Source organism: Eumetopias jubatus, unplaced genomic scaffold, assembly GCF_037043125.1.
Source record: "Eumetopias jubatus isolate StellerSeaLion01/CBP00866 unplaced genomic scaffold, mEumJub1_p1.0 scaffold_4, whole genome shotgun sequence".
NCBI classification, from domain to species: Eukaryota; Metazoa; Chordata; class Mammalia; order Carnivora; family Otariidae; genus Eumetopias; species Eumetopias jubatus.
Window position 1 is genome coordinate 117650961 of NW_028274810.1, and position 17154 is coordinate 117668114.

The 17154-nt window shown below is 38.4% G+C and overlaps 1 protein-coding gene across 2 annotated transcripts in view; it reads right to left on the reverse strand.

Moving 5' to 3' along the window:
- EFR3A (EFR3 homolog A) overlaps positions 1-17154 on the reverse strand; it is a 112869-nt gene that overhangs the window by 20317 nt on the left and 75398 nt on the right. For both annotated transcript variants that reach the window (XM_028105612.2, XM_088022759.1), the window contains exons 13-18: positions 10187-10359; positions 9652-9727; positions 5448-5609; positions 4643-4774; positions 3412-3479; positions 2338-2465 (exon numbers count right to left, since the gene is read on the reverse strand). In XM_028105612.2, coding sequence (XP_027961413.1) covers positions 2338-2465; positions 3412-3479; positions 4643-4774; positions 5448-5609; positions 9652-9727; positions 10187-10359 — 739 coding nt within the window. The remainder of the gene's footprint in view (positions 1-2337; positions 2466-3411; positions 3480-4642; positions 4775-5447; positions 5610-9651; positions 9728-10186; positions 10360-17154) is intronic.

Sequence of the window (17154 nt, forward strand, 5' to 3'; positions counted from 1 at the left end):
TCTGTGAAAGTAGGGACTTCTATCTATTTTCTTCGTTTTTGCTTCTGTTTGCATAGAAGCTGGAACTGTAAATACTCATAAACATTTAACTATACAAGTTTACTACAGCCACTGACACCTCTGATTGATCTAGCTGAGGGGTATTACTGTACCCCCTCAAGGAGGAGTATTTAGCACATGCCTAGACCTACACTATTCACTCAAGTTCTAGGTTGATTTGAGATTAAAGAAAAATGCTACAACCACCTTATATTTAGGGACCACTTACTATATGTCAGTTACCTACAGTTCAATAACTTTTAGGCAGACCATTCTTCTTTCTTTAGAACTAACTACCAATATATTTCAATCATGTGTCCGCCTTCTCCAACAGATTTTAATCCTTTACATCTTTCTACCCTCAAAACCACACCAATTTTTGGCATATAGTAGGCAGTCAGTCAAGGTTTATGGAATACATGAAAAAAAAAACCAATCTGGATCAGTAGGGATGACTGAACAATCTTTATGTACATGGAAAACAGTAGTGTTACCTACTCTATTTAGTTTCCACCTCATTATTCTCATTTGTAAACAAAGATAACACTACCTACTTCACCAAACCTTTAAGGATTAAATGAGAAAATGAATATAAGTGCTTATCTCAGTGACTGGAACAGAGTTAATGCACACTAAATGGCTGCTAATATTTTCATGATGATAGGTATATGCGTGATACACAGCAAACTAAGTATGTTTTGCTTTTTCTTTTGATATATTCTTCTTAAATTCCTAATTTTTAAAATGACTATCTGACGGTTACACAGTAAAAAAAATTTTAATAACCAATTGATTATACCATAAAGTATCACTGCATCTTCAAACTCTTTCTGCATTAAGGCAGGAGGTACATGCCATAAACTGGTTCTAAACTATCAAAGTTTTTATAATTAGAAAAACCTTATTCACACTGAGGGATTTCTATGCAGTTACATAAATTAAATATATACTGAAATATTCAGAATTCTTCCAGTCAATGATAGAGAGGCATTAAGAATGAGAATACATCTATTGGGGAGAGGGGAAGAGCAAAGCATCTGTTAAAAAAAACAAAAAGTACCATAATTTTCATTAAAAATTGTTACTTGTTAAGAGTCCCATCTGTTAAAAGAGTTAAAGGAACAGGGTAAAAGGAAACAACAAAGGTGAAAATATACTACGGTTACTGGGAAGGTAAAGGGAAATAACCACCGAACTTACAAAATATACGGGCCACTGGCTCCATTTCTAAAAGACAAATTTTATTAAGCTATTTTCCTAGAGGACAGGTGAGGGAAGGGCAGGCCGAACTGACGCTTGGATTTACCTTTGTGCTTGTGCCTGGGTTTATGAGGTTTTTTGCCTGAAGGAAAGAGAGCTAAATCCAAATTATAAGAATGAAATATTTTTAAGGTCTTTTTTAAAAAGTGTTTTAAATTACAAAACTGTACCACTGTTATATCCCCAAGGAATTCAGAAGGTATAGAGCCTTTCATAGTGTAGAATGTAAAAAAAAATGCAAAAGCATTCATTAACGTCTCAGAGGATTATGAACTATCATTGTAATAAATGTGTATGTTTTGGATCCACATTATAAAAGATAGCTATTTACAAAGATTGTGCTATTTTTAGTGATTAATCCAGAAAACTACCTAGGTCAAACAATTCTCATATAGAACAAAGGTGTCCCCAAAGCAAGAACTAGTTCTTCAGCCAAATTTAACACTTATATGATCATCAAATGACAGTGAAGGCGTAGAACAGAGACACTTTTAGTTGTTAAAGTAAACACTAAATGCAAGACACCATGCAGTTTTGCCTTAAAAACAACAGAATTATTTGAGGCAATGAAAAGAACGGAAAGAAATAGATGCTACACAGAGGAGAACACATTCTTAACTTAACAGGTCTGCAGGCTTTTTTACAAAGCAGTCAGCACTTCCAATGACAGCAGTTACCGGATTCATTCAGCTCAGTAGTCACAAATCACTCATTAAACAATTTACATATATTTCCATAAGCCAAACACACTACGGGTTAATGAAGAAAGATACCCATGGGCTTCTCTGTTTGAAGTACAATACTATGTTAAGTGTGATACTAACAATCACTTAAGGACTGCATTTGTTCATGGTAACATCATAAGAGATTTACTAAAAGGTTTTCAAGAGCAAAATTTAAGTGAAAGTAAAACCTCCTAAGCATTTGAAAAACAGTGATAAAGTAAGTATACAAACAATGAGTTTTCACTGCTAACTGTGTTAATGGAGAAATTACCAAAACAATCAGCAGAGTCAGTTCCAATGACGGTCCTCTTACCTGTTACTTGTGGTACATACGGTACCGATAACCTCTCAACACTGTAGCCGCTTCCGCCTAGTGACTCTGCAATCTTGTTGGTCAAAAAGTATAAATTTTTGTCATGCTTCTCTAAAGATTTTGGAAGCCTGTCGGGTTGATCATAACAAAAGTCATTCAGCATTATTTAAATTACTGAGCAAAAAGAAGTTAACATGCAGGCATGCTAGATCCAAGCCCGAGTATAAATATAAACACAACTTAAACTGTAATTAGTGATAGAAAAATCAGTGTATTTTTGGTGACCAATCTGACTATAAAAACACACGGTATGTGATCCCATATGTTAAGCATTCTGCTGTGAATCCTTCTCCAATAACGTTCCAATGGGGAAGTCAGTCTTAATTATTCTGTGGGTATTCACACATTAAATGATGAAGAGGACTAAATTCAGCTTTAACCTTCATGCTAATTAAAACTCTGAGAGAAGAAAAATCAAACTGTAGCTCAGTGATTGCTAATGAAACACCTATCAGTCAGCAAAGTGATAGGAAGCACCTGCCCAATCACATAAAAAGGTCCACTTTCTTCTCAAATTGTCTGATATTATTTTTGCTGATGCTTTCAATTACACTGCGTTTACAGCTCCAAAGTCTGAATAAAGTATTGTTCACATACATGTTCTTGTTTTAAGAGCAGGGGAGAAGGAAGGGTATAACACGGATTTTTCTTAATACACTCTCTGTCCCACAATTTTGTGAGTACTGTTAGCTACTAGTACTGAAAGTCTTGAACAGGATACTGTATTCTCTTAAAGAAATGCTTATTTATATATGAGAACATGCTATATTTGAGATATATCTCCATACTAAAAGGAGGTAAGATACATTTTTTTCATCAAAGACTGACTCTGTGTGCGCATGAGTCTACACTTATACTGTACAAGAACTTTTATAGCAAGGGAAAGAAGTCATGCATTAAATGACAGAAATACAAAATACATGAGACTATCCTAACAGTTTACTCCTTTGTAATCATCACTGAAAGGTATTTCAAGCCAATGCCCCTTCCTTAAAATGTAAAGAATTAACATACATGCACTTATCTCTGAAAATATGCTCTGGTAGAAAATAAGGGGCTTCCATAGTTCGAATTTCAATAACCTGAAAAATATCCAAAAACAAAAGAAAAAAATCAAAAACCTCACTCCTCAGGCCCTGGCTCTGCAAACTTGGATAACTAAAAACAGTGAAATTAAACATTTGTAAAGATACCAGCAATTTATTTTGGAATTTAAGCTGTGTTTAGAGCCCACAAGCAGGGTTCATTTTATTTTCACATTTATTATTTTAAAAATTCAGAAGGTAACAAAACTGTAACAATAAAATAATACATGTAGTAAAAAAACAATGATGTACTGCATTTGACTGAACCTACTACAAAAGGATAAGAACACCTCGAGTGCCACCGCATTGGAAACCCCTTGACAAAAGCCCAAAGCCGTGGGCACTCTCACTCTTCTGTAGCGCGTGCCTGAGGTTTCAACGTACTTCTGAGGTCAGGCTCCTCTGCACCGTGAGCAACTTAGAGAGGGGGGCACTCTGCTTTTGTAGTATTTGTATCTCTAAGGGCAGGCATCAGATAGTCAACCACTTGTCTAACGAATGAATGAGTTTTATTTCTTAGAATGCACTAAAAGCCTGCATTTTAGCATGGACTGAGAGATGTGCTTCCAATTTCAGAAAAATGAGGCTCTCCTTGACCAGTATCTTTAAAGAATAAAAATTACAGTGGACTTCCTCTGCCAGGTAAGTTAGAGGCTCTGAAATGCATATTAAATTGTGTAAGTAGCTATTTAATGACTTTTGCTGACAAAAGCTGAATATAGTTGAATGACAAGACAAATCTCTAACAAATGTTTTCCTTCAACCTTTGAGACCTGGCTCAAGTAGACTGATTTAAAACAATAACTAAAATAATATAAAACAGTATAACTAAAAATAATTTAGACACTAAGATTCATAATGGTTTAAAAGGAAAACAATTATATAAGAATTCACATGACATTCTAGAAGAAAACCATGCATTCTACTTGACCACTATACAAAAAAATTCTATTAAAGCAACAGGCATCAAAGAAAAATGCAAACACTAGCTATAGTTTTAGTTTAGTTTCAGTTAAATCACTATTGAAAAAGTGATGCATACTTTTACAGCATTATCTTTATAATCTGATAATCATCAAAATTAAAAATAATCAGCAGTGGAGGAAAATCAGCCATTTTTATATAAAAATCAAGTTGAAGGACTTTTCCAAACATCTTACCTTGCTAATATGTTGGCAAAAAGCAGGGACAGCTATCATCTGACTTACAAAGTTGAGGTATGCCGCAACTAGCGCCATGATCCCACAGCGATGGAACATGGGCAAATTGTCCTCATTGATAATCGCACTGTCCTTTAATAAAAAAACAAACACAGCTGACAGATAAAGGTCTTATGCTCCATTAGCGTTTTCTCTATGATTATACGGAAAAACTGCAGGTCGTTTGGAGTGATGATAAAATTGTTATCTTTTAAGAAGTTGTTTTTTAAAGAATTCTGAAAGGAGAATAAATGTCCATTTACAGGAGAGTTCAATCTCTCAAAGAGCTCTTAGGAAAGTCTTGGGGGGTAGAGAGGATACACGAATACACACATACATGTGTGTGTGTGTGTGTGTGTGTGTGTGTGTAGGCGCACATGTACATATATGTATCTTACACTAAAACATATCTGATACATATTCCCATCACACACTGTCCTTTGCACACTCCAGTGAGACAGCTACATATATAATGACTATGTAATGACCCTCTTCCCCACTAGACTTAAGAGTATGGGCGGAGGGGCCATGCTGCCCCCCTTCACAGTATTCCCAAGGTTCTGAGCAAATGTGGCACAGAGCTGATGCTCACTCAATATTTGTTAAAAGAATGAGTATGATCATAACTTAAGAGTATTTTTTATTTTAAACTAGAAACCTCCCTTTTAAAATTCATGTCCCTGGATAAAGACAACACCACTTTAAAGATCGTGTCTAGTTCATAAAAAAAAAAAGTTTTCTTCACTGAAAGATTATGAAAGCATACCTGTAAAGCAATGGCTAATCGAATGAGATCAATAACCACTTCTTCATTGGCCAATTCAATAGTTATAAGAGCAAGAGAAGTATAAAGTAGCTCATAGTTTTTCTGAACATTGTCTTCCTCTTTACAGCCCAAATATATGTGCCGATACAGTTGTTGCCCATTCTGAGAAGGGAAGTGACAGAGGAAAAAGATGATTTTACTTAAAAGCAGTATAGGCAGATTTCATATGCATATAACCTCCTAAAAGGTGGTCTTATTACATAACATGGAAGAGAAACTTAAGCTAATATTTCAGAGGGTCAAATTGTATTACAATTATCAACATCAACAAGTATGCTAATATACAACTACCAGCGAAGATAGAGTTTAAGCATGAACCAGAAATAAAAATAGCAGCTAAGAAAGAGTACCAGTGTAAACAATGAGATGCTTTTAGTGATAATCTGAAAAGACAAAAGCAAATTATAGACTGATTCGGGAAAAGGCTGAAATGGCTGGCAGAGTTATGGGAGATACTTCTGCAATATAGCCTTGGCAATGATTTAAAAAAAAAAAAAGAAAAGAAAAAAACGTTTGGCTAAGGGGAAATGTACTCAGGCTTTCTTGCCTTTGGAGGCAATCTCCTGTGAGGTGGGTTAGGAGCTGTCCAAGGAAGAGCATCTGCAGGTTCTACTACACTTTGGCATGGAGTGACCAAAGGCAAGCCTATTAGCCTTATACAAGGGAGAGGTTACAGAAACACTCCAGGGACTGCAAAAGGTTTCCCCCTAAACCAAACTAATCTAAATATGTGAATACAGAATGGAAAAGCTTTTCCTATCTAAAGCATTCCTGAGTATAGGTCCAGCTGCTAAGTGAGAGGCTAACAGAAATTGAGTGTGTTCCCCATTTAAAGTCACTATGTGACTATGTGGTTAATTACTATGTGGTAATTAGCTCAACCTGTTGCACTGGTTTTCAACACTAACTGTAAGCTACAATCATTGAGAAACTGGAATGACCACCATGCTTCTACCCTCCCCACTGCCCACCCCCAATATGATTTAGCTGGTTAGTGGAGACGCCCAAATATTTTTGAAGCATAAAGCTCCCCAGGTGATTCTTTTTTTTTCCCCCAAGATTTTATTTATTTATTTATTTGACAGAGACATAGCGAGAGAGGGAACATAAGCAGGGGGAGTGGGAGAGGGAGAAGCAGGCTTCCCTCTGAGCAGGGAGCCCGATGCGGGGCTCGATCCCAGGACCCTGGGATCATGACCTGAGCCGAAGGCAGACACTTAACGACTGAGCCACCCAGGCGCCCCACCCCAGGTGATTCTAATATGCAGACAGGGTTAAGACTAGGGGCCTATTCACTTATATGTGGAGGGACTTTAGCTTAACATCCCAGGCCTATTTCTCAGCAGGTTCATCTGACTATTCATTTTAGGGGAAAGGACTGAACAAGACCAACACAGTCTTCTGAATCCAGATTCTGCTTCTCTCAAATGGTTCTACACTTGGGTGTGCAACAACAGTCTATATATTGGGCCCTCTCCAACTCTATTCTTGAATCCTATGGTTCCTAAACATCATTAACATTAAAGCTTGCACACATGGGAGTTTTGACATCAGGTTCCTTAAGTAATTCAAGTTGATATTATACCTATTATGTACCCATCAGGTTAGACAACATTAAAATCTAACATTATGTAACTATAATAACACAGTTTAAGTTGGTGTGATGACTTCACAAAGTGGTCTGGAATTGTCTAATAAACCTGAAGAACCCATTACTTGGCAATGCCTCTCCTACAGGCCTTAGAGAAATGGGAGTTACATGCGGTATACTACGTGTACAAGAATGTTCACAGCAGCTCTGTCTGCAACAATTCAAATGCCCCAACAGGAGAAAAGATAAGTTGTGGTATATTCCTGTTATGCAACACCATACAGCTACACATATGAATGAATTTTACCAAAGTAGAGTTAAATGAAAGAAAACATAAAAGAATATGTAACAAGTGGTTCCTTACACTCAAAATACAAAAACTGACAAAACTACACTGTATTGTTCAGGAATCGAAAGATGTTCACTTAGGTGGCAACCTGCAAAGAAAACAAAGCAAGGAATCCATTTTCATAAAAGCACAGGGACTGCTACCTGCTGTGGACGACACGGAGCTGTGGACAGGCTGGGCATGTGGGGGGCCTACACTGTTGTTCACTTCAGAGTAATTAAATAACGTCAGTGCATTTTGTATTTCGCAACAATTGGTACTTTTTTTGCTAAGTGATTCCTTGAATTGCTGAAACCATTAACAAGAGCTCTTTCATCTGGTGACAGTCTGCCAGGATTATAGCTTTAGGAGAGGAGCCCTGCCTGGTGAGACACTAGATACTGAGTGGCAGTGGCTTTTCCTTGTGTCTGCAAGTACAGCTTCATTAGGAAAGAAGAAGTGAAGGAGCACCTCCCAGGGTAAACTGTGAGGGCCTCTTGCCCCAGGACAGTCTTTCAAACATCAACCCAATATCTACAATGTCCCTAAAAAATTCAGATGGAGCAGTTTTAGGCTGGGTAGTAATATCCAAAGGGCAGTCCATCATCCCCTGACTACAGAACTCCAACTTTTTTTTCTTTAGGTCTTTGCTGGAATTTCCATAAGGTGCCAGATAAAGCTGCCTAAGAAAACCAAACAGCATTTTGACTGATAGGATAAATTGGAAGGTAAATGAAAAAGGGTGTCCAACTGTAAAAATAAAATTTGATTAAAAAAAAGTGAACAGATTGAACCAAAAGAAAAATATACTAAAAAGAAGTGGTTTATACTAACAGTAACAAATGCTTAGCCAGTTATTTTAAATTATAAAATCGAAGGATAACTAATTCAGAGAACAACTTTAAGAATTCAAAATTTAACATGGAACAATAGTCCAATCTTTTGGTTCAACTGGACCCTTTCAAAATTAGTTGGCTAGCAAAATTAAGGAAAGAGAAGGATTATTTCTATCACTGTCATACCAGATAAAATAAAATGAATCCAGTCCCCAAATTCAGCATTTCTTAATATTATATGAAGTCAACACCTGAAAGTTATCAGTGAGTTTTCAAAATTCATTCTATTAATCATGATTAAAAGTTCTTCCGTTATGAGAAACAATTTCTTTCATTAACTGGATGATATAAGGAAATACTGAAAAAAGTAAAAGTTGGAGAGAGCTAATGCCTTTGCCCTACTTATTAACAACTTTTTTCATACAAAATAGAGCCCAACTTAAAGAATTACTTTTATTCACATTAACTTAGTAACTGTTATTTTAGAAATCATTTTTCAAATGAAGTTTTTAAACTGTGGGGACACTGACTTGAAACACAGCAATCAACAGTAACAGAGACAGCAAAATAAGAGTGACAGGGACAAAGCATGCTGCAGTAAGGAGCCAAAGAAGCACATGGATTACAGATATCTGCACCTATCTTCCTACGGGCTCTCTCTGTCTGTTGTTCCCTGCACCTCTACACACCAAGGCTCACTTATCCACCAAGACTGGGATTATCTTGAGGCCAGACGGCACGTGTGTCATGGATACTACTGTACCTCTCAATGTTGAGCTCAGAAGCTGGCAAATACTAAGTGCTCAAGCTTTGGATAAAGAATACACAGGAAGATTATTCAATATAGGTGTCACTATTTTCTAAATTCAGCCACTTGCCAATAGACATACAAAATTCAACTGATCATAATGAAAATCTGGTAACATATTACGTTTAAGGGCAGACAGTGATCCTGCCTACCTCATCCTTATATCCCAAATAATGGCATAACAATGCCAAATACAAAGTAAAAACATAAAACCCTCATTATATTTATTTATTCAATGGTAATAAGTATTTTCAAAAACTTGAAGCCATTAAAACATTAAAAGTGGAATCAGTGTGTGTGCCTGGGGTGGAGAGGAGTGCAGGACAGAAATTACAGGGAGACATTTTACTCAAATGCAGAATTCAGAACTACTGCAGCATCCACCAATGCTTAAACACGGCCTGGAAAAGACACCATCAAGAAGGTTGCGGTAATGTGGGAAGGCTAAAGATGGCAACCTGAGATTTCCAACTCACCAAAATTCAATGGCTTCCTTTTAAAGTCATAGGATCAATATAAAACTCCCTAACAATTCGAACAGCTATAACTTATATCATGCATTGTTTTTAAGAAAATCTTACCTTTTTCATGAAACTTGTGTCTTGTCTACAAATTTTTTCTCTTTTTATCTTTAGGTCAGCTACATCTGGTATTATTCTAGAGACAACATAATTTTTAATGAATAGCACATTTAATTATACTATCATGTCTTCTTAGGAAAATCAGAGTTATACTTAGGAGTTTGAACTATTTAACACATTGTAGTGAACATTTGAAATAAGCCTATATGTAATGATACTACTGAATTACCAAGCTCAATTAAGGGGAATTCATAAATTCATCTTGACTCCTGTCATTCCTAAGTTTAAAGCAAAACCAAAATAAAATTCATGTTACTAGTAACTACTAGTAGATGAGATCTCTGAAACTACATTAAATGACCTTCAAATATTTGCTATCTTAAATATAATAATTAAATTGTCTAATACCAATTAAATAAAACTTTGAATTAATAAAACTTACAAATCATAGATTAAAAAAATCACAATACTTGAATACATTAAAGTGGGAACTTAAAAACATTATCACTAAGCCTATTTCAAAATGGCCCAATACCTGATCCCTCGAAGTTTTGCCCTATTGTCATGCCGATCCATGAGATTATGCATTACTTCCAAGACTAACTGTCTCAGTTCATAGTCTTCCATGAGGGATGGTGATAACAAAGGATCCAGAAAAGATCCAGGCAGTGCAGTAACAATTGTCTTTGCTTTGTATCCAGAGGTTACCTGATTATAGGGAGGAAAAACGAGGAAACAAAAAAAAAAACCTTTGTCATGAGTCCTTCTTCGGTAAAATTCTCAAACCGTTTGTTTATTTATTTATTATTTATTTGAAAAAGAGAGAATGAGACAGAGAGAGAGCACATGAAAGGAGGAAGGGTCAGAGGGAGAAGCCTACTCCCCGCCGAGCAGGGAGCCCGATGCGGGACTCGATCCCAGGACTCCAGGATCATGACCTGAGCCGAAGGCAGTCGTTTAACCAACTGAGCCACCCAGGCGCACTCTCAAACCGTTTTATAAACACAAGCTTAGGGAAACAGCAAGTATGAATATAAGCCTGAATGAAAAACAAAAAGGAAATTTATAAGGTAATGAGGATATTGGGGGCACCTGGGGGATGCTGCCGTGTTAAGTGTCCAACTCCTGGTTTCCTCTCAGGTCATGAGATCGAGCCCCACGTGAGGCTCCATGCTCAGTGTGGAATCTGCTTAAGATTCTCCCTCCCTGTCCTCCTCCTCCTGCCCTCCCCACCCAGTGCTCTTCCTCTAAAACAAATAAATAAAGGGGGCGGAGCAAGACAGCGGAGGAGTAGAGACCTGGGTTTCGTCTGGTCCCAGGAATTCAGCTGAATAGGGATCAGACGTTCTCAACACCTATGAACTCAACAGGAGATCAAAGAGGAGAGTAGCAACAACTCTCTGAACAGAGAAGTGACCACTTTCTGGAAGGTAGGACGTGCGGAGAAGTGAATCCGAGGCGATATTCGGGAGGATAGACGGCGGGGGAGGGGACCTCCGTCGGCCGCTTCTGGCAAGTACTAGAGCCGCGGAGCACAAAATTGGAACTTAAGAAGCTGGCACCGCGGAGGGACGTCGCTCCAGTGGAGAAGCGGGAGGTGGAACCCTCGCGGGACAGTGTGGTCTCAGGACCCTCGGGGTCACAGAAAGACCGGGGGTGCCTGAGTGCGCCAGAGCTCCCAGGTATCAGAGCGGGGAAGCCGGCTGCAGAGACGGAGCCGAGGCGCGGGCTCTCAGCTCGGGGTTGCCATAAACTGTGATCCGCGGCCCAGTCGGGCCACTGCTCCTCCAGCAGGGACCCAACAAGCGGCAGATCCGGGGACACTCCCCTTCCTCCCCCGGGAGGAGCGGCGCGGGAGCGCACCGCAGGGATCTGCTGGGTTTGGAGACTCCACACGGGGTCGGGTGCCAGAGATAGAAACACTCGGTCACAGGCCGGGTGAGCGCGGAGTGTGGCCGGAGACCGGGGACACGGGAGTAACTGCTTTTCTCTGGGGGCGCACTGAGGAGCGGGGCCCCAAGTTCTCGGCGCCTTCAGGCGGAGATTGGGAGGCCACCATTTTCACTCTGGTCCTCCAAAGCTGTACAGAGAGCTTGCAGGGAAGAAAAGCACCCGAGAGCAAACCCGAGCAGATTGCTTAGCCTGGAAGACAAGGGCAGGGCAATTCCGCCTCCGGCAAAGACATTTGCGAACCACGGCAACAGGCCCCTCCCCCAGAAGATCAGCTCGAACAGCCAGCAAGCCAAGACCAACTTTACCAATCAAGGAGAACGGGAGAACTCCAGCGCTACGGGAATACTGCACATAGAATTCATGGCTTTTTTACCATGATTCATTAGTTTTTCAAAGTTAATTTAACTGTTTTTTTTTTAATTTTTCTTTTTCCCTTTTTCAGCCAACATCTTATCAATGCTTTTAAAAAAATTTTTATTTTTCTTTTTTAGAGTCATATTTTATCCCTTCATAGTAGTTACCCTTATTTTTGGCATATATATATAAGTTGTTCTCTTTAAAATTTTGAGTTACAGTTTCTTATAACAGATCAAAATATACCTAAATCACTGGTGTATGGCTTTGTTCTAGTCTCCTGCCGGATCACATTCTCTCCCTTCTTTTTTTAAAATCTTCTTTCTTTTTTCAAACAACTTATCAATTCCTTTTATAAAATCTTTTATAATTTTCATCTTTACATCGATCTTCCATCCCTTCATTGCATCAACCCTTATTTTGTACATATATGTCTTTCTTCCTTTAAGATTTTAGGAGGCACTTTCTTCTAACAGACCAAAATACGCCCAAAATCCAGTGTGTGGCACTGATCTATGCACTAACCTGATCGTATTTGATCATATTCTGGTTTTCTTGTTTTGTTCTGTTTTTGTTTGTTTTTATCTTTTTCTTTTTCTTTTTTTTTCTCCTCTTTCTTTTTCCTTTCTTTCCCTTTCTTTTCCCCTGGTTTCAGGTCTTTTCTGATTTGTATAGAGTATATTTGCTGGGGACGTTGTTAACCTGTTAGCATTTTGTTCTCTCATTCATCTATTATCCTCTGGACAAAATGACAAGATGAAAAAAGTCACCTCAGCAAAAAGAACAAGAGGTAGTACCGTCTGCCAGGGACCTACTCAATATGGATTATTAGTACGATATCGGACCTAGAGCTCAGAATCATGACTTTAAAGATACTAGCTGGGCTTGAAAAAAGCGTGGAAGTTATTAGAGAAACCCTTTCTGGAGAAATAAAAGAACTAAAATCTAACCAAGTCGAAATCAAAAAAGCTATTAATGAGGTGCAATCAAAAATGGAGGCAGTAACTGCTAGGATAAATGAGGCAGAAGAGAGAATCAGCGATATAGAAGACCAAATGATGGAAAATAAAGAGGCTGAGAAAAAGAGAGAAACACCTACAGGATCACAAGGGCAGAATTCGAGAGATAAGCGATATGATAACACAAAACAACATTAGAATAATTGGGCTAGCAGAATAAGAAGAAAGAGGGAGAGGGGCAGAAGGTATATTGGAGGAAATTATAGCAGAGAACTTCCCTAATGTGGGGAAGGAAACAGGCATCAAAATCCAGGAGGCACAGAGAACGCCTCTCAAAATCAATAAAAATAGGTCAACACCCCAACAACTAATAGTAAAACTTACGAGTCTCAGAGACAAACAGAAAATCCTGAAAGCAGCTCGGGATTAGAGATCTGTAACCTACAATGGTAGAAACATTAGATTGGCAACAGACCTATCCACAGAGACCTGGCAGGCCAGAAAGGACTGGCATGATATCTTCAGAGCACTAAATGAGAAAAATATGCAGCCAAGAATACTATATCCAGCTAGGCTGTCATTGAAAATTGAAGGAGAGATAAAAAGCTTCCAGGACAAACAAAAATGAAAGGAATTTGCAAACACGAAACCAGCCCTGCAAGAAATATTGAAAGGGGTCCTCTAAGCAAAGAGAGAGCCTAAAAGCAACAGAGATCAGAAAGGAACACAGACAATATACAGTCACCTTACAGGCAATACAATGGCACTAAATTCATATCTTTCAATAGTTACTCTGAATGTAAATGGGCTAAATGCCCCAATCAAAAGATACAGGCTATCACATTGGATTAAAAAACAAGACCCATCAATATGCTGTCAGCAAGAGACTCATTTTAGACCCAAAGACACCCCCACATTGAAAGTGAGGGGGTGGAAAACCATTTACCATGCTAATGGACACCAAAAGAAAGCTGGGGTAGCAATCTTTCTATCAGACAAATTAGATTTTAAAACAAACACTGTAATAAGAGATGAAGAAGGACACTATATCCTACTTAAAGGGTATATCCAACAAGAAGATCTAACAATTGTAAATATCTATGCCCCTAACATGGAAGCAGCCAATTTTATAAGGCAATTAATAACAAAAGCGAAGAAACACATTGACAACAATACAATAATAGTGGGGGACTTTAACACCCCCCTGACTGAAATGGACAGATCATCAAAGCAAAAGGTCGACAAGGAAATAAAGACTTTAAATGAAACACTGGACCAAATGGACTTCACAGACATATTCAGAACATTCCATCCCAAATCAACAGAATACACATTCTTCTCTAGTGCCCATGGAACATTCTCCAGAATTGATCACATCCTAGGTCACAAATCAGGTCTCAACCGGTACCAAAAGATTGGGATGATTCCCTGCATATTTTCAGACCACAATGCTTTGAAACTAGAACTCAATCACAAGAGGAAAGTCAGAAAGAACTCAAATACATGGAGGCTAAAGAGCATCCTACTAAAGAATGAATGGGTCAACCAGGAAATTAAAGAAGAATTAAAAAAATTCATGGAAACCAATGAAAATGAAAACACAACTGTTCAAAATCTTTGGGATACAGCAAAGGCAGTCCTGAGAGGAAAGTATATAGCAATACAAGCCTTTCTCAAGAAACAAGAAAGGTCTCAAATACACAACCTAACCCTACACCTAAAGGAGCTAGAGAAAAAACAGAAAATAAAGCCTAAACCCAGCAGGAGAAAAGAAATAATCAAGATCAGAGCAGAAATCAATGAAATAAAAACCAAAAGAAAAGTAGAACAGATCAAGGAAAATAGGAGCTGGTTCTTTGAAAGACTTAACAAGATTGATAAACCCCTGGCCAGACTTATCCAAAAGAAAAATGATCCAAATCAACAAAATCATGAATGAAAGAGGAGAGATCACAACCAACACCAAAGAAATACAAACAATTATAAGAACATATGAGCAACTCTATGCCAGAAAAGTAGATAACCTGGAAGAACTGGATGCATTCGTAGAGAGGTATCAATTACCAAAATTGAACCAGGAAGAAATAGAAAACCTGAACAGACCTATAACCACTAAGAAAATTGAAGCAGTCATCAAAAATCTCCCAAGAAAAGCCCGGGGCCAGATGGCTTCCCAGGGGAATTCTATCAGACAATTAAAGAAGAATTAATACCTATTCTCCTGAAACTGTTCCAAAAAATAGAAATGGAAGGAAAACTTCCAAACTCGTTTTATGAGGCCACCGTTACCTTGATCCCAAAACCAGACAAAGACCCCATCAAAAAGGAGAATTACAGACCAATATCCTTGATGAAAATGGATGCAAAAATTCTCACCAAAATACTAGCCAATAGGAACCAACAGTACATTAAAAGGATTATTTACCACGACCAAGTGGGATTTATCCCTGGGCTGCAAGGTTGGTTCAACATCCGCAAATCAATCAACGTGATACAATACATTAACAAAAGAAAGAACAAGAATCCTTTGATCCTCTCAATAGATGCAGAAAAAGCATTTGACAAAGTACAGCATCCTTTCTTGATCAAAACTCTTCAGAGTATAGGGATAGAGGGTACATACCTCAATATCATAAAAGCCATCTATGGAAAACCTACAGCGAATATCATTCTCAATGGGGAAAAGCTGAGAGCTTTTCCCCTAAGGTCAGGAACACGGCAGGGATGTCCACCCTCACCACTGCTATTCAACACAGTATTAGAAGTCCTAGCCACAGCAATCAGACAACAAAAAGAAATCAAAGGCATCCAAATCGGCAAAGAGGAAGTCAAACTCTCACTCTTTGCAGATGATATGATATTGTATGTGGAAAACCCAAAAGACTCCACCCCAAAACTGCTAGAACTCATACAGCAATTCAGTAAAGTAGCAAGATATAAAATCAGTGCACAGAAATCAGTGGCATTCCTATACCCCAACAACAAGACAGAAGAGAGACAAATCAAGGAGTCGATCCCATTTACAACTGCACCCAAAACCATAAGATACCTAGGAATAAATTTAACCAAAGAGGCAAAGGATCTGTACTCATAAAACTATAAAATACTCATGAAAGAAATTGAAGAAGACACAAAGAAATGGAAAAACGTTCCATGCTCATGGATTGGAAGAACAAACATTGTGAAGATGTCAATGCTACCTAGAGCAGTCTACACATTCAATGCAATCCCCATCAAAATACCATCCGCTTTTATCAAAGAAATGGAACAAATAATCCTAAAATTTGTATGGAACCAGAAGAGACCCCGAATAGCCAGAGGAATATTGAAAAAGAAAAGCAAAGCTGGTGGCATCACAATTCCAGACTTCCAGCTCTATTACAAAGCTGTCATCATCAAGACAGTATGGTACTGGCACAAAAACAAACACATAGATCAATGGAATAGAACAGAGAGCCCAGAAATGGACCCTCAACTCTATGGTCAACTCATCTTTGAGAAAGCAGGAAAGAATGTCCAATGGAAAAAAGTCTCTTCAACAAATGGTGTTGGGAAAATTGGACAGCCACATGCAAAAGAATGAAACTGGACCATTTCCTTACACCACACACAAAAATAGACTCCAAATGGTTGAAAGACCTAAACGTGACACAGGAGTCCATCAGAATCCTAAAGGAGAACACAGGCAGCAACCTCTTCGACCTCAGCCACAGCAACTTCTTCCTAGAAACATCACCAAAGGCAAGGGATGCAAGGGCAAAAATGAACTATTTGGATTTCATCAAGATAAAAAGCTTTTGCACAGCAAAAGAAACAATCCACAAAACCAAAAGACGACCGACAGAATGGGAGAAAATATTTGCAAATGACATATCAGATAAAGGGCTAGTATCCAAAATCTATAAAGAACTTATCAAACTCAACACCCAAAGAACAAATAATCAATCAAGAAATGGGCAGAAGACATGAACACGCATTTTGCCAAAGACATCCAAATGGCCAACAGACACATGAAAAAGTGCTCAACATCGCTCGGCATCAGGGAAATCCAAATCAAAACCTCCATGCGATACCACCTCACACCAGTCAGAATGGCTAAAATGAACAAGTCAGGAAACGACAGATGTTGGCGGGGATGCGGAGAAAGGGGAACCCTCCTACACTGTTGGTGGGAATGCAGGCTGGTGCAGCCACTCTGGAAAACAGTATGGAGGTTCGTCAAACAGTTGAAAATAGA